The 16,880-nt window shown below is 47.9% G+C and overlaps 3 protein-coding genes across 6 annotated transcripts; all 3 read left to right on the forward strand.

The window, feature by feature from the left end:
- The first annotated feature begins 1,568 nt into the window (after positions 1–1,568).
- Positions 1,569–7,813, forward strand: LOC1276657 (fatty acyl-CoA reductase wat). Of its 4 annotated transcripts, none has more exons than XM_061644545.1 (8): positions 1,569–1,726; positions 2,706–2,959; positions 5,546–6,147; positions 6,226–6,418; positions 6,529–6,644; positions 6,728–6,908; positions 6,975–7,082; positions 7,147–7,813. In XM_061644545.1, exons 2-8 carry the CDS (start codon positions 2,793–2,795, stop codon positions 7,394–7,396), a joined length of 1,617 nt encoding a protein of 538 aa, XP_061500529.1. In that variant the 5' UTR covers positions 1,569–1,726; positions 2,706–2,792; the 3' UTR covers positions 7,397–7,813. The 4 variants fall into 4 exon arrangements, with proteins under 4 accessions (XP_061500529.1, XP_061500530.1, XP_556664.4 ...); XM_061644546.1 differs by having other exon boundaries at positions 1,573–1,743; XM_556664.4 differs by having other exon boundaries at positions 1,578–1,726; positions 6,508–6,644.
- A 419-nt stretch (positions 7,814–8,232) lies between these two features.
- On the forward strand, positions 8,233–10,233 carry LOC5666881 (fatty acyl-CoA reductase wat). The gene is made up of 3 exons (XM_001688717.2): positions 8,233–8,958; positions 9,019–9,277; positions 9,355–10,233. The coding sequence occupies exons 1-3, from the start codon at positions 8,497–8,499 to the stop codon at positions 10,167–10,169; spliced, it is 1,536 nt and encodes a 511-aa protein (XP_001688769.2). The 5' UTR covers positions 8,233–8,496; the 3' UTR covers positions 10,170–10,233.
- Positions 10,234–11,470: 1,237 nt separating this feature from the next.
- Positions 11,471–13,574, forward strand: LOC5666882 (fatty acyl-CoA reductase wat). The gene is made up of 4 exons (XM_001688718.2): positions 11,471–11,764; positions 11,840–12,179; positions 12,243–12,501; positions 12,567–13,574. Exons 1-4 carry the CDS (start codon positions 11,640–11,642, stop codon positions 13,400–13,402), a joined length of 1,560 nt encoding a protein of 519 aa, XP_001688770.2. The 5' UTR covers positions 11,471–11,639; the 3' UTR covers positions 13,403–13,574.
- The last annotated feature ends 3,306 nt before the right edge of the window (positions 13,575–16,880 follow it).

Genomic DNA, 16,880 nt, shown 5'->3' on the forward strand with positions numbered 1-16,880 from the left:
GTATCGTGAGAACGCACAACACACACACAGGATGTTTAACACAATAACTGTGCAATAGTGCTTAACATGTTGCATTCAATCGCATTTTAACGCCCACACCCTCGATCATCACGTATGGGAATTTGCGTGTGACTAAAGCGGCAAGCCAATTCATTCTATTAGCACTGCAACAACGTGGCATCGATACTAAGGGGGAGGAGTGAGCAAGACAATCTTTTTGCGCATGTGATAGGCGCACCGGAGTGAGAGGAAAATTTGCGCTGAGAATTGTAAAGTCCAATGACACGGCACCACGCGTCATTTGGCGGTTAAGTTGAATCGTGAAACTGTTGGGACGTGTCTGGTTGAAAGTGATCTACTAAGTAGAGCGGACCTGATTGCCCCTCGTTCTGAAGCAGGGAAATCCCCAGTAATGCGAAACATGAGTGGCGTGAAACATGAGCATCGGCAAGATGTGGCTGTTCGTGCGTGATGGACGTAGGATCTAGGAAAACCCTTGTCATGGTTATTTCTTTTAAAGTATCGCTTGATCTTTAGTGATTCTAGGAAAGCGCTCAAACAGAAATCCCCTAGGGGAATAAGTTTTGTCGAATTGATGTACTTACGTTTGCCTATATTTCATTAAAAATGACATTATATTACAAAGTTCCTGTTGAAACCCCCTCTTCAATACGGTGACATTTGGAATAGTGAAGGAGCGTTTGTTCCACACATTACCACGCTTCGGTTTCTTCCTGGTGTTTCTGCGACAGTAATTGAACTACATACACCGACAGTGGCAACACTGCTATCCAATCCGTGCACACCCCAGTCATTTACGTCATTCACCAAGGGTGGTGCTCGAAGGTGTACGTAGTAGGGGCAGGATCGCCATGCGCCCGACCGCTCACGCTGGCGGACACTGACGTAGATATTGGTCAGCAATTTTCTGTCCGTCGTTCAGAAAGCATTTCCTAATGGGTACTTGCCAATCGGACGGTACCGGTAGCTGAATCGGTTGGATGAAGTGTAATGCTGCTGCTAACGAATGTAAACACCTGTGTCTCCTGTCTTCGATTGCCGATCGTCATCATCCCGTGTGTGAGCTGCAAAGTACACACAATTTGACATTGTATCTGTGCACACACACACACATGTAAATGGGAAGGTAACTTCCGGGGAAGGGATATAGGATGTGAGTGGGTCCGAAAAAAAACTGAAGTGAACAAACCAGACAAAATCATTCTTAACCTACCATTCTCTCCCTAAGCGACGAACCTCCTGCGAAGATCCTCCATAACCCCCTTCAAAATCTAACACGATCACACTTACGATCGGCGTAATTGTTTGGCACGCACATCGCTCCATTCTTGCCGGTGCGGTATGTAAACAAGGGGAAGGGGGACTACCTCTACAATTGCACGTATGTGTATGTGTCCTTTGTCTGTGTGCGCAACTTGACTCGTACGACGTTTGAAGGGGGGGAGGCGTACTTGGCGAAGGGTCCGGGCACTTGACGCCGTGTGGTGTTGGAGCGGTGGAGCTTCGGCTACCAAGTCGGGTGAAAAATGAAATTACCGCTCCGTTGTGGCCAGTACAGTGAATCAGTTTGAGCCGTGCGGACGCAAATTTTCTCCGTCGATCACAACACCAGCAACCTGCGCCTGGTAGTCCACCGCAACTGCAGCAGTAGTAGACTACCTGATTGATCGGTGTCTTCAAAGCCATCGATCGGCGAGTGTAAACGGTAATAGTCTCCGAACGGTTAGTGGCGGTTTCCAGCAGGCTAGGGCACGCGCGATGCGGTGTAATCGTGACTGTTAGCGTGAATTATTGGTGGATCGTTTCTAGTTTGTATTTGGGAAAGGTAGAGCAATAGTTTCGGGTACGTGCATGGAATAGACAAACGGTTGGAGGAGGGGAACCTGGGTGTGCTATTAAGCAGAGTAGATAGTGTATTCGCTATATGCCGCGCAAATTGAGCAGAATACAAAGGACAGGCCCAACATGTCATAAGGCTTATGAAGTGTGATGATGTAAATGATGCACAGGAAAGATGCAGTGAAAGCGCATCGCAAAGTAAACGAGGATCTTGAGACGCATTCACAGCTGCGATTTTTACTTCCTGATGTAATGAGCCCTTTTCTCCGCAATAGCTTGAGTGACTGCAGGCATAAGGGACACTCTGCTGTGGCTTAAAACTATTTGCTCGGAAGTATAAACACTGTAATTTTTTTTTGTACACGCTTCCAGCACAACACCTCACGCAGAAGGTAAAGCCAAATAGAGGCCACGTGGTGGTGTGACTGTGCGGCAGAAGAAAAGCGAAAGCGCTTCCATCGATTCCGCCCGTCGTCGCAGTTGAGTTTTAATTGTCGAAGCTGTTTGCATTTCGATTAAGACTACCGATTGTGCACGTTGCTGGCGAGTGACATTAGATAGTCGTTTGGATATGGTTTAGCTGTGTTTGTGTGTGCATATGTGTGTTTCTTAGTGTTTGTTCGAATGTCGCTAGTAGCGTGTGCGTAAGGTGAAAAGGGCGGGCAGTTTGTCGTGCGGCTAAATAGGAGTGGAAAGTGAATTTGAAATGACATTAAAATGTTGGGCAGTCGAACGACCTTTTCCGTTTCGAATGGTGTTGTCGCGCAGGGATACTTCATTACGTGTTGCTGTTGTTGATGATGTTCTAATAATTATCAACCTTATCTGTCATCTTCCTCTCACAGGCTTCTAAGTCTACGTCTGCCCTGCGCCTGCGTTTTTGGAAACACGAAACTTCCCCACACGCAGCAACCCGCAACGGCCCTGCTAGGATGGATCTTCGAGCAAGCGCAGAGTCGGGCCACAACAACGAGCTGACGATGACGGAGGAGCGCAAGATCACGTCCACCCCGGTGATGGAATTTTATCGCGACAAGTGTGTACTGATCACCGGAGGTACCGGCTTTATCGGGCGCTTGCTGATCGAGAAGCTGCTTAGGTAAGATCCCACGCAACGCACGTTCTGGGCGTTTTGCTATCATTCTGGATCATTGCGCTCCAGGGTGATCGGGGAGTATGGGGCGACGAAGGGACTGACTGTTAGTATTCGATTAATTATTCACCCGCATGTTGAGCGCGGGGACAAGCGCGTCTGACAAAACGGGAAAGTCGCTGTTTGCAAAACGGCGAAAACGGCTGTTGCTGCCGCGTTTAAAGCTTTGTCCCACAAGGCAGAGAAAAAGAGAACGAGATTTGATGTCGTTTAATGCACGGCTCGGCTGTGCTGGGGATTGGCAATAGTGGTTTAGGAATACAGCAGCGGTAATGCAATATCCAAACGGGTGCTACCACCCGCTGGGTGCAGGTGTATGATATGGACGACGTCATAAGTTGTTGTTTACTGCTTACTGTGAAGGTGGCTGTGGAGAGAAAGTGACAGCAGGTAGATTACCTTCATGAGTAGCAAATGTAGTTCTGTTTAGAATGTTTTATAGGAAAAGTACTAGCAAATGTTAGAAACAGATACTTCCATATTTTCCTATTCCTAGAACCTAGAGTAAGGCGTACGATTCAGGCCAGAATTCAAACGAGAGTTGCTACCGAAGCGTTAATTTTTCGTATCATTACGAATCAGGTGTAATACGACTGTGCTAAGTGGGGGTGTCAATACAGCTGCTGTTGCTATTGCTGCTGTTTCTTCTGCTGCTAAAGCGAAAGCACGTTTTGCATCCCGGATGCCGGTTTGCAGTCGTAAAGTTCTGTAAAAAAGTGTTTGCAAACCGAGTGGAGACATAATTTGCGACTGAAAATTCGTTCTTTCAACATAGCCTTGAGTGAAGACGCGTACTGCCTTCAGCAAATAACATTGCTGAAGATGACGCCGTACGCATCTATGTACTTCCGCAAGTTATCACCAAAATTTGTATCGTGTTCTCAGCAACTGCCTAGGCTTTGTTGATGGTTCTTGGAGTACACATGTAATGGGACAACACACATCATTACGCGTGGTGATCGATTGATCTTGACGTAACCTTGGTAAACAGATTTTTTGTTGTTGTACACCTGCATGCTGTCTTTTTATGAAGTACTTCTTTCGAAACAATTGCTGTCAATAGCCCAACTCTCCGCACGATGTGTTGGGCACAGAGAGTACTGCAGACATGCCTTGTTTGCCGTGTAAACCGCAAAACATTTATTTTTTACACCTTTTTTTGTGTGTCAGTGACCTTGTTGGAGTTCATCCACAGCAGAAGATTCAACCAAAATGGATCTGTTGTCCGATAAATATTGAATTAAGCCTTAACTGGTGAAGTGTTTGATCTCGATGAATGCACAGAGTTTATTTGATATTTTAATCTTTGCTGCAGTCGATGCTACAGATAATAACGTCTATTTCTGCATTCATACGCATGTTTGCACCCGGATAATGGGAGGTTAGACTCTTATGCTATGCACACTCACATTCCGCCGATTAGGATAGAATGCCAATTAGCTGTGGGTAAACAGGTTTCGCAAGACTCGATTAGTTCGCTTCTAGCCAGAAGATTGTACCTTACGCAATGGTAGCGGCGTTCCTGCGCGCTTTGATCCTCGCAGGCAGCAGCGAGGAAGGTTGACATTTGTGGCCCTCCAGGCGGATCGTTTGTACGGTAATGCGCATATAATAAAGATTGCCTGCCCGAACGAGAGTACGCAGGGTTGGTGTGTAGGAAGCAAAATTAAAATTATTGTTTTATTCCGGCAGGCAAACCCATAAAGACAATCCATTGCTACAATCGTGTAATGCGTAATTCTGTTACTTCGTCTTCGTTCCATTGCGGTCGCCTTCTGCCCAGTCAGAAATAATGATTATTTTGGATTTCTCTCATTACCACTAACCGGTTTACTTGAGGAGCATCATCATTTCCCACTCTCCAAAATCAAATGAAGGTTACCAACAAGAACGGACACACGCCGTACCGCTACATTAGGGCTGCTATTGTTGTGCAGTTTAGCGATGGAAAAGAAAAAAAATCGGATATGTGGAAGATACAAAAAAGGTGCTTCCTCCTAGACCACAAAGTTGTTTGCAACAAAAAAAATCCTCTATAGACCAGTGCCCGAATTGCTTACTCACGTTATCGGGAGGTGTTGGCTGCGGGGTTTGGCACGGACAAACGTGTGAGCTAGCCTTCGTAACAGCTCGTGTCATCGAAGCTAGAGCACGAAGTAGCAGTCTGTTTTTTGTTGTGCTTGAATTTTCTTCTAGTCGTTGGAACCAAACCGTGGGACGGTCAGTGAAGGCGAAGTTCAAGTGCGTAAAAGTCAAGTGGAACCGAAGTAATGATGAGGTGAATGGTGCTTCAGGTCCACCGAACGGTGTTCTAGAATTTGTGGCCGTCTCGCTGTGTCGGGTGGGTTCTAATTTCGAATTAGAATTGATAATTCGATCCGGATAGTGCAGTACCTACTGGTACTGGGATTTACATTCAATGTTGCGGTGTTCTTTGACTGTATGGCAGACACGGTTATAGAAAAGATAACGATTGCAACCAACACTAGAATCTAAACGACTGTATTCCTTCGTTTTTTTCTTCCCCTGTAGAATAAACGTCAGACAGATTATTCTACTTTCCCGACCGAAGAAGGGCAAAACGACGCAGCAGCGTTGCGACGATCTGTTCAGCAGCATCGTCTTTATGAACCTGAAGAAAGACTGCCCTACGTTCATCGAGCGTGTCAAGCTGGTCGATGCGGATCTGCAGCACCCGTCCCTCGGCCTCTCGGACGAATCGATCGAGTACATCGTGAACAATGCGCAGATAGTGCTGCACGCCGCCTCGGACGTCCGCTTCGACCAGGCGCTCAAGAAAGCGATCGAGGTGAACGTGCGCGGCACGCGCGATCTGCTGCGCATCGCGGAGAAGATCGTCAATCTGGAGCTGTTCGTGTACATCTCGACCGCGTACTCGAACTGCCCCCAGGGACTGATCAAGGAGCAGTTCTACACGCCACCGTCCGAGCCGGAAAAGATGATCCAGCTGGTCGAGGCGATGGACGAGCGGTTCGAGGAGCACATGAACAAAACGGTGAACGATTTCATTCACCCCTGGCCGAACACGTACGTCTACACGAAGGCACTCACCGAGGACGTGGTGCGGCAGTACGGCGAGCTGCTTCCGATCGCCGTCGTTCGACCATCGATTGGTAGGTGTTGGTGTGGGCAACAGGGAAGTTTTTGAGAGGGCAGCATACAACTAAACCTGGCATCTACTCATTCTACAGTGATTGCTACTAACGAGGAACCGATCGGTGGCTGGACCGACAACATCTACGGGCTGAACGGTGTGATTGCGGGCGTTGCGCTTGGCATCATTCGCATCATGCACGTGGACGACAACAACAAGGCGGACATCATACCGGCGGACATAGTCGTGAATACGGTGCTGGCCGCCGGCTGGCAAACCTACGTAGAACGGTAAGCTAGAGCTTTTGTTTCCATCCCGCAGCAGGCGGGGGCGCTGTCCAAGCACTGAAGTTTGTTCGCTCTCTTGTTAAACGAGACAGTTTTATCTATCACCACCTTAGGAAAGGCGATCGACCGCTGCCGGAGGCCAAGTCGAACGGGGAGCTGAAGGGTGTGGCCAAACCGCGCACCAAAATTTACAACTGTGTCACCGGAAACGACAATCCCATCTCGTACCGTACGTGTGTTTTTCATTTGAGGTGGGTGAGGCTTTTTTATTTCTGATTCTAACACCGCTTTGGCTCCTTTTTTCACCTACAGAAAAGATCTACAAGTACTCGATCGAGGTGGGTAAACATTGCCCGCCGAAGAAATCGCTCTGGATCGTGTGTCACAACACGACGACGAACAAGTATTTGTATGAGTTCTACAAAGTGATCTACCATCTGCTGCCTGCACTGTTGATCGACACGTACCTGCGAGTGATCAGACGCACACCGAGGTAGGCGTTGTTGGAACATGTTTTGAGATGCAATGCATGTAATGTGCTTGTTTCTTATCATTCCAGAGTTATGGACCTTTATCGAAAGGTGCACAAATTCGCCACAGTCATCGAATACTTTGCCAACGGACGATGGACATTCGAGAATGACAATTTGAAATCTCTGAGAGAAAAGTAAGTGACTGGACATTGGTTAGACATTCTTCTTCTACAACAGAATGCTCTCTCAAATTCGTAGGCTGTCCCCAGACGATCAGATTATGTTCCAGTGCAACATTCAGAAGATTGAGTGGGCCGACTACTTCTGGACGTACATTCATGGGTTGCGCAAGCACATCGCCAACGAGCCGCTGGAGAACCTGGACGAGGCGATCAAGCGCCACAAGCAGATGCGGATAGTGCACTACTTCATACTGGCCGCTTACTACTCCATCTGGGCGCTGCTCATCTTCTACCTCTGCAAGGCGGTTGGGATGTTAGTCTTCTAAAGCTAGTTGATCGATAGCATCTCGTCGATCATCGTAGGACGTGAGTTTGTCTGCAGTTTGGTCCTCCCACAAACACGCGCTATAGAAAAATGGAAGCAATTTTGCAGATGGCTTCCTATCGGGGATGGGTCGGGAAATTATGAAAGGTAAAGAAAGCCATTTTTTGCTGATGCTTGTATGCGTGTCATACACTCCATGTGTCTGTATGTTGTACAAATTCGATGCGAAAGATACGGCGCATTTTGTTAGTGCTTGGGGTTTTGCTCTGCTTGAAGGCAGGGATATTCACTCAAGATTCACGCTAGAATGACGTAGTAGACATCGAGTGTTACTACTCAATGCTTTTTTCATGTAAATAGAAAAACAAACAACTGTTAGAAAGATAATAAAATAAAGTACATCTTACGGTAAAAGGAACGGAACGGGACTAATGCAATTTTTTATACAACAAAAGATGGGAATAGTACTGATGTTTACGAAGACAATCATAAGATAACAGTAGATAAGAATGCTGAAAAGAAACAAATTGGAAAGAAGTGTGCTTTTTGTTACTAAATGTGGCTTATCATTGCGTGGATTTGTATGAACTACCCTGTTGTCACTATAAGTATTTGCATGCAATGTTGAAACTGTCCTTGCACGCCATCGATCGTATCCAGCATGAGAGACCATTGCATAGCTCAAGGCGCAAATACGGAATGAACAAATCATCCTTTTTCACATGTGACCCATGGGCCTCTACTCACTCTCGTCAAATCTTACCCATAGTTGCCGAGTTGAGCCCGTAGAAGTTGTCTCACCCAGGGCCGAACCTTTTCTCACTAATTCCAATGAAAAACAAACACAACACTACGCGCACACACACATACGCACATCAAAACGCGACAAACGTGTACGTCACACCGCTATAACCTTTTTACAATTCGGCCGAGGTCGGGGTAATTAATTAGACTCGGTTGGCGGTGTAAAGAAATACTTCAAATTGGCCGCATGCGTACGATCGCTCATCAGTAATTGACAACTAGCCGCGGTAACAACTGTCCGCTCGTATTGATTCGCACTTCCTCCTGCAAGGAGAAAGAAGAAAACGTGGACAAATCATGAGCCTGGAGGAGTTTAACGCTAACAAATCTCCCGTGAAGGATTTCTACCACGGCAAAACGGTTCTGCTTACCGGAGGCAGTGGGTTTCTGGGCAAGCTGTTCATCGAAAAGCTGATCAAGTGTGGCGTGCGTGAGATTCTCCTTCTGCTGCGCTCCAAGAAGGGCGTCAGCCCGGAGGAGCGGCTCCATGCGCTGCTCAAGAAGGAGGCAGTGTTTGTAAACTATCAGCAGCAACCGGAGCTGTATCTCGACCGGCTGAAGGTGATCGAGGGAGACATCAGCCGGCCCGGGCTAGCGATCAGCAACGATGATCTGGACTACGTGATCAAGCACACCAACATCGTGCTTCACTCGGCCGCCGATGTGCGGTTCGACGAGTCGATGAAAGAGTCGGTCGAGACGAATGTTCGCGGTACGGATCATTTGCTTAACATTGCCGAAAAATGTGCCAATCTTGAGGTAGGTGTGGGTGGGCAGTGGAAGAGTACAGAGGACTCTAAGTAACTTTCTACTTTGCAGGTTTTCGTTTACGTATCGAGCGCTTTTTCGCAATGCATAAAGGAGACGGTGGAGGAAAAGTTCTACACGCCCAACATCGATCCGCTGGAGTTGATCAAAATGATGGAAAACGAACCGCGGCTGGACGAGCTGGAGGCTGTATCGAAGAAGATGGTGGAACCGTGGCCAAACACGTACTCGTTCACGAAAGCTCTGGCGGAGGAGGTCGTCCGACGGCGCAGAGACAAGATGCCGATAGCGATCGTTCGTCCTTCGATCGGTAGGTTAAAGCCGAGGCAACTTCCTACATCGGTTCAACATAATGACTTTACATTTATTTCTTTCCCCGTTGCCCAGTGACTTCCACCTACGCTGACCCAATTGTCGGATGGACGGACAACTTCTACGGGTTCAACGGGGTCGTGAGCGGTGCCGGAACCGGTGTGCTGAGGATCTTCCACATTCGCGACGAGTACAAGGCGGACATCATCCCGGCCGATATCGTCATCAATGGTACGCTGGTGGCGGCCCACTACGCCGCCAAACACCCGGCAGAGGAGAACGTGTTCAACTGTACGATGGACGAAAACCACACGACCTGGGGTGACATCCGGAACGATTGCCTCTCGCAGAAGGGCGTGGTGGCGGTGAAGAAGTCCCTCTGGATACCGACCTACAACACGACGCGGTACTACTACGTCGCTAGCTTTCTGCAGGTGTTTTACCATCTGATACCGGCAGTGTTTTTCGACCTCGTGATGCGCTGCCGGGGCGAGAAGCCTCAGATCTTGCGCCTGTACCGGAAGGTGCACCGGTTCTCGGACGTGCTGCGGTTCTTCACCAACCATCAGTTCCAGTTCGCCACCAAGCGTATGCGCCAGGTAGTGGACGGGATGGAGATAGTGGATCGGCATCTGTTCCCGTGCGACATGAAGTCGGTAGTGTGGAGCAAGTTTGGCGTCAACCATATCCGGGGCTGCCGGGTTTATCTGCTTGGCGAGCCGTGGAACACGAACGAAGAGGCGCTACAGATTTATCGGCGCCGTCGGCTGATACATCTACTCATGCTGGGGGTGATCTACTCGATGTATGTGGTGGTGGGCCTGCGACTGCTGGAAGCGGCCGGTGTGCCCGATCTGAGGAGCTTCTTGGGTTGTACACAATTTGCTTGAAATTCATTCTTCGCCACTGTGTGCATCGATTGCTCAATAAAAGTTGCCGTTGTTTTGTACTGTATGAGGAAGTTTTGAGCTTACTTACCTACGTGGAACGTATGGGTTGTGTCTTGTAATTTAAGTGTCACTAGGCGATTGATTTATAATGCGGTGAGCGCTTCCCTGATCAGGAAGGTCACTTTGCCGTTGGATGAACCTGGTGCTAATGCTAATTACCTGTATAGCAGCAGCATTTGTATGTTTGTGTGTGTGTGATACGGTTTGACAGTTCTTTGCCCTCCAAACTTTGCTTAAAACGTGTGTTCAGTAGCGTAGGCATGCTCATGTTTAGAACGAAGGCGTGAAAGGTATTGAATAACAGTTTGCGTATCATCAGTATTCAACACTAATGTAGAAATGTCCAAAATTACCGAGAACGAATGAATGTGTTCTCGGTGTTTCTGGTTGCGTTATCTGTTTTCTTTAGTAATCAAAATGCCTTGTCGTTGTGTCCATATCGCCAGAAAAACAACGTGAACCATTATTCATTTGTTTTCTGTTGCTGCGGGCAGTGTAACGTTATAATATTTGGTTGAGATTAATTTGTTGTATGTTTGATTATTATTCCAATATGATGTATATTTATGCTTTTCAACATTCTCTAGCATGTTTCAGCTTTGTTCGGATATATTTCTATGAATTATGCATTGTTATTTTATACTAACTCAGGTGCACTTAGAGAGTTACACAAAGCACTACTTGGTGGAGCTCAAAACTACATTATAGACGGATATAGTTTTATTCCAATATTTCTGAAGACAAATCTGCAACAGTCTTGCTGTGACTTGTTTTTTTCTCACATTTTCCATGATTTTCGCTTACAAAGTAAAAGAAAAACATTTAATTATACTTTCTAACATGTGTTATTTGTGTTGAAATGCATAAGAATATCATCCATAAGTTCAAGAAAAGTCACATGAGTCGTTTCATTTCCTATTTTTACGTTAGTGTCAATAGATGTAGTGCAACAACTCATGTAGTGAAATATAAATAAAGTAAATCAAATTATTACATATTCCATCAGCATGGGAAATCGATAGGCACGGCCACTAAGACGCATTAAAATACTGCACAGCGCATAGCCGCTCAGCACCACCTCGAAAACTAGTGCAAAACTGCACATTCGTCACCTTACGACCGATCAATTCGTAGTGTTTGTGAGGCTCAAATAAACGAAAGCAGCAACACCGAAGAAAAAAACATACTGAATGTTAATGAACTCTCATTGGCCGGGAAAAACGGCAGCTTATAATTAAACTTTAAACATTGGTCACAGTGCACTTGGGTTGCAGTTGCAGACCGCGCCAGCGATCGCGTTAGTTGCAGTTTGTGCGTCCACGGGGCAAACGGTTCCGTATCGATTCCCTTCTGCCAAACGGTCCGTGTGTGTGCCTGTGTGTGCGTCAGCAGAACAGTGTCGTTCCAGCGATGGTCAGTTTGGAAGAGTTCCGCGCGTACCGATCTCCGTTGAAAGATTTCTACGACGGAAAGTACGTGCTGCTTACCGGTGGTAGTGGGTTTGTGGGCAAGCTGCTGATAGAGAAGCTGATAAAGTGAGTTGTGCAGGTGGAAGAGGGATATCGGGGATAAGAGTGTGAACAAGCTACATAAAAGGGTGTCAATTTCAGATGCAATGTGGCGGAGATACTGCTGATCCTTCGACGCAAGAAAGGCCTTAGTCCTACCGAACGGCTGGAGCAGCTGCTCGGTAAGGAAGCGGTGTTTGTCAACTACGAAAAAGATCCTCAGCTGTACCTGTCCAAGATTCGGCTCATCGAAGGTGACATCAGTGAGGTTGGAGTGGGCATTTCGAACGATGATCTCGAGTACATATACGAGCGGACGAACATCATCGTGCACGCTGCGGCTGATGTGCGGTTTGACGAATCATTGAAGGAGTCCATACAAACGAATGTGCGCGGAACGCAAGAGATGTTGAAAATAGCCGAAAAATGCCGCCAGCTGGAGGTATGTCACGAAATCCATTAAACAATTCTTCCATTTACAATGTTCATTTTACACCCGATTCAGATTTTCACCTACATCTCGACGGCTTTCTCACACTGCGTGCTGGGCGTCATCGAGGAGAAGTTCTACGATCCACCACTGGATCCGAGCGTTCTAATCAAAGCGTCGGAAAGCGAGAACGATGCGGACGTGTTTGAGCAGCTGTCGAAGAAGCTGATCGAACCATGGCCGAACACGTACGCCTTCACCAAATCGCTCTCGGAGGAAATGGTGCGGCGCTACAAAGCGAAGCTGCCAGTAGCGATCATCAGACCTTCGATCAGTAAGAATACGCTCAAAGTGGAAATGTAATACCACCTGTAATATATTTTACTGCTTCCTGCCCAGTTACAACCACCATGGAAGATCCAATCGCTGGCTGGACGGACAATCTGTACGGTTTTAACGGCGTAGTGTGTGGCGCAGCAACTGGCGTCCTGCGCATATTTCACATCCACATGGACTACAAGGCGAGCATCGTGCCGGCAGATACGGTTATTAATGCGACGCTCGCCGTCACCTGGTACGCGGCGAGCCATCGCGAGGAGGACAACGTGTACAACTGCACCACGGACGACAATCCGGTGAGCTGGCGCGAAACGCAGCACCAGCTGGAGCACTGGAAGGATCGCATCCCGTTCGACAAGTCGCTGTGGATAACGACGTACAACACGACCCGCTTCAAGCTGGTAGCGGACGTGCTGTCCATCCTGTACCACGTCCTGCCGGCACTGTTCTTCGACGCCATGCTGCAGCTCGGTGGTCAGAAGCCGCGCGTGCTAAAGCTCTACCGGAAGGTGCATCGCTTTTCCGCCGTGCTGCGCTTCTTCACCAACAACCAGTGGTGCTTCCGGACGGCGCGTATGCGCCGCGTGCTGGACGCGATGGCGGCCGACGATCAGCAGTACTTCCCGTGCGATGCCAAGGCGATCCAGTGGAACAGCTTCCTGGATCATCAGATCAAGGGACTGCGGCAGTACCTGATGCGCGACCCGTGGAGCACGTTGGAGAAATCGGTGCGCCGCCATCGGTTGCGAACGTTTGCGCACTGGTGTCTGCTGGCGGTGCTGTACGGTGGAATGCTGTACTTGGTGGGGAAGGTACTGCACGCGTACGGTTACATTGATTTTACGGGGCTGCATGAGAGCAACTTGGAGGAGTGTCTAGAAGCGGAAGCTATATGAAAAGGGGAAGACGAGGTGCAGGGTGTTTTTGTGTAGGATAGGAACTAGATGAAATGCGCTTTCCTAGAGAGCGTAGACCCCAGGTAAGGACATGTGTTATTAGGTCTTCTAGCGACATTTTTTTCATGTGATATGCCATTCGCCAAATAAAGCCAACTTCTTCGCCAGCGTCTTTGCTCCACCTCTTCGCTCACCGTAAAGCCGTTTCCTGCGTTGGGTAGTTGCAATTTAAATTCATCATCTGTCTCGTTATCGAACGGTGAGCAGAGTCTCATTTAAACTCCACAGAGCAAACACTCTGTCCACCTCAATCCAACGCCGACGAATCATCGTCCAACTCAAGCAGGTCGTAAAACGTAATGCAGGACAGGAGGACTTTCTGTTCTTAAAGCGCTCCAGCGTTCTGGGAGCGACACAAAACAAAAAAAAAACAAAAATGCATGAAGCTGTTACTTAACAATCGCTTGGCTTGCAAAGAAGGAAACACAAGTCAAGCTGCAAAGGAGCCTTGCGCATCATCCTATCTGCGGCGTGCGCGCCCGCGTAACAGTTAGGTCATTATCGCACCGTGCGCTCTGTACGCTTCTGTCTGGGCTACAGTGTTTCGTTGTGTTCGTGTTTGTTTTCGGTAGCCAGTACCAGCCAGTCTCTTGTTTTGGGTTTTTACTTTTTCACGGTCATAAAATGACGAATAACGCGACACGCGAAAACGTTGTGGGACGTAAAGAATTATCCTTTTGCCCAGTGAAACGATACAGCATAAAAACAACCAAAAAGCATCTAATTCCAACCAGACTCAGACCCAAAGAGACATGTTCCGATGGAGCTGGAGAAGACAGGGAGTATGAGGAAGTTAATGACAGCTAGTAATTGGCATTCGGGGAGGCATACGCTGCGATGAACGAGGGAGAAATTTACGTGAACGACAACGCGAAGTTGATGCAATTGAAGGTCAAGATCAGCAGTAGCAGAAGAAGATCATCAAAATTTGTCAAAGTGGTGTAAAAAAAAAACCAAAGAGGAAAGCAGTGATGTAGCTGGGGAAGGCTGTGCTGGAAATGACAGCACAGTTTTATGCCACAATTATATTCTGGAAGCAAACAAGGCAAAACTCCAATCGCATCCATCGAGACAAGCATTGCGGTGACATGCGACATCATTCGTCGACACCGGCTACCGCGTCCGACAGCTGCGTCGGTAGTGAACTGCATGCGAGATGCAAAGTCGTCTTCTTCGGACTCCGGCAACACTTTCGGGGTACGGTAAGGAAGGAAGGAGGATATGTAAAAGAAAGAGAAAAAAAAAGGCAACAGAAGGTGTAACATTTCCGATGGCGATGGCGAGAATCGAAAGGCGTTAGAAAAAGTTGCCAGACGTCCTCTCCATTCCTTTCCCTCTTTGCTCCCATCGGTCTGGTCACCTCAGCCACCGCTAGAACCAACCTGTTGAGCTTCGGGGTGCGCTGTTGCGCAGAAGGTTAGATAGCGCAGCGAAACCAGATCGCGCGGTGGGCTCGCCATCGTCTCGCCGAAACCCTCGCCCAGCGGGAGGGGTAGGTGAGACGAGGGGAGTGTTTGGACCCGGCTGTACCGCAGCGTCTGGACACCGGTCTGGACGGTCGTGGGGGCTTCGAGCGTCGATTAATCAACGACAGCAACCGTCTGGCTGTCTGGCAGACTTATTGGACGCGGCTGACGAGTTACGCGCGCGCGCGCGCCTCTATGTAGAACCGGGTGAGAATCCGGGCCTGTGGTTATGCAAGCGAGACAGTGCCGAGCCGAGACATGCAGTCGCGGATGCACATGCACACACACACACACACACCCATGCAGGCCACATGAGGAAGAACGTGGTCCGATCAGCAAGCGCTAATCAATGAGAGCCGGTCGGAAGGGACAGACAGATACCCGTGGAAGGTGGAAAGTGCGCGGGCTATTGCATGGTGCAGATGGAGTCACTCGGACACACGACGCATAAAGACGAAAGGGTTTCAGTAGGGGTGGTGGGGGAGAGGGGGGGGGAGACGTTTCATGCGACGTAGAGACGTTTCATGGGGGTGAAGCGACGTAGAGGACGTACTTTTGCCACATTACGTTTGTTTTGTTTTGTGTTGCCTTAACTGTTGTGGCCACAAGCAGGGGGAGTAGAGCTGCCCACCTTGTGGGATGGGTAAGCGGTCCGATGCTGTAATCGAATGCAGTCTCCGTCTGGGGTGGAGCATAAAAGAAAACAGGAACAATAAAACAGTAAAATATGATTTTCATGTACGTCCCAATGGACGGGCTTCCAAAACGGGCTGGCCAGTTAGAACGCGTTGCTGGCAGCAGAACACGAAGCAGGCAGCCAGCATTGGGGAGAGCTGTTTCGGCTGTTACTTTTTGGTAGCAGTGGGTGTTTTGTGGGTCTCTCTAAACGAACCTTCTTGTTTCTGCTATTTTGTTTCCCTTTTCTTTCGAGGCAGCTAGTATGCAAAGCTTTCGCTTCTGCAATTCGGAAGCCAAATCCCGAGCCAGAACAGAAGGGATGGAAAAGCATGGCATGGAAGCGGGGGTAAATTAATTTGTACGCCCAAAAGTGGGCGTTCTGCTGTGGTTTGATTTGTTGCAGTTCGTTTTGTTGGATGCATTTTCGTTGTTGTTGTGCTGTTATGATCCACCGTGCCTTGTTTATTGCATTTTTACCCTTTTCTGCCTCTGTGTCTGTGAATGTTTTTTTTTTTTTTGTAATTTTTTGTGTGCAATGCACTTGAATGCATCTTATGCTGCCGTGGGTTCTTCTTGCAGTTGCAGCAGCAGCTCTGGCACCGTCTGGCTGATAAATTTGTTTTGACTGCGCGCTACGCAAACGACATCAATTGCAATTGTTAATGTTAATGAGATTTTCGTTTCGTTTGCTTCGGTTGCGCTTGCCAGGCTGTGCTCACTCTTTGCTGCTCCCCCCTTCCCCCTCGTATCTGCACCTTTCGTTAGAAGACCATGTTTGATTACTTGTACACGCTACTGTGTGTGTGTGTGTGTGTGTGTGTGTGTGTGTGTGTGTGTGTGTGTGTGTGTGTGTGTGTGTGTGTGTGTGTGTGTGTGTGTGTGTGTGTGTGTGTGTGTGTGTGTGTGCGAGTGTGTATTTTATTTTATCTCCACGCAAGACACTTGTCAGGAAAGAACGATCGAGAGCGAAAGGATGCCTATTACGGAGTGGAAATAATGGTGTCTGTTGGTAGAGGAGTTTCTTTTTATTTTTGTTTTTGTTGGTAAAAGCATGTATAACACTTTTAATTGTAACATAAATTTAATTGGGCGCTGTTTTGGAGCAGACTTCGAGCAGAGCTTTTAGCCTTCGTTGTATTTGACCAGACTAGTAGTACTACGTTTTATATCTTACTGGAAGAAATAAATTCCTTAGACTCTTTCAATATACCCTTATTTTCTAGTGGTACATAAAGCTGATATTCATAGCTAGTTTTAATAATATTGTTAAGAAT

This window comes from Anopheles gambiae, chromosome 2 (genome assembly GCF_943734735.2).
Source record: "Anopheles gambiae chromosome 2, idAnoGambNW_F1_1, whole genome shotgun sequence".
NCBI lineage: Eukaryota > Metazoa > Arthropoda > Insecta > Diptera > Culicidae > Anopheles > Anopheles gambiae.

What these genes read in the sequence shown, in the direction of transcription:
- LOC1276657 (XM_556664.4), top strand. Translation starts at nt 2,793, where the DNA reads ATGGATCTTCGAGCAAGCGCAGAGTCGGGCCACAACAACGAGCTGACG. An exon ending in CTGATCGAGAAGCTGCTTAG is followed by an intron (nt 2,960 to 5,545) that starts GTAAGATCCCAC and finishes CTTCCCCTGTAG; the next exon opens with AATAAACGTCAGACAGATTA. An exon ending in TGGCAAACCTACGTAGAACG is followed by an intron (nt 6,419 to 6,507) that starts GTAAGCTAGAGC and finishes TAAACGAGACAG; the next exon opens with TTTTATCTATCACCACCTTA.
- LOC5666881 (XM_001688717.2), top strand. Translation starts at nt 8,497, where the DNA reads ATGAGCCTGGAGGAGTTTAACGCTAACAAATCTCCCGTGAAGGATTTC. An exon ending in AAAAATGTGCCAATCTTGAG is followed by an intron (nt 8,959 to 9,018) that starts GTAGGTGTGGGT and finishes TCTACTTTGCAG; the next exon opens with GTTTTCGTTTACGTATCGAG. An exon ending in GATCGTTCGTCCTTCGATCG is followed by an intron (nt 9,278 to 9,354) that starts GTAGGTTAAAGC and finishes CCCGTTGCCCAG; the next exon opens with TGACTTCCACCTACGCTGAC.
- LOC5666882 (XM_001688718.2), top strand. Translation starts at nt 11,640, where the DNA reads ATGGTCAGTTTGGAAGAGTTCCGCGCGTACCGATCTCCGTTGAAAGAT. An exon ending in AAAAATGCCGCCAGCTGGAG is followed by an intron (nt 12,180 to 12,242) that starts GTATGTCACGAA and finishes CACCCGATTCAG; the next exon opens with ATTTTCACCTACATCTCGAC. An exon ending in GATCATCAGACCTTCGATCA is followed by an intron (nt 12,502 to 12,566) that starts GTAAGAATACGC and finishes CTTCCTGCCCAG; the next exon opens with TTACAACCACCATGGAAGAT.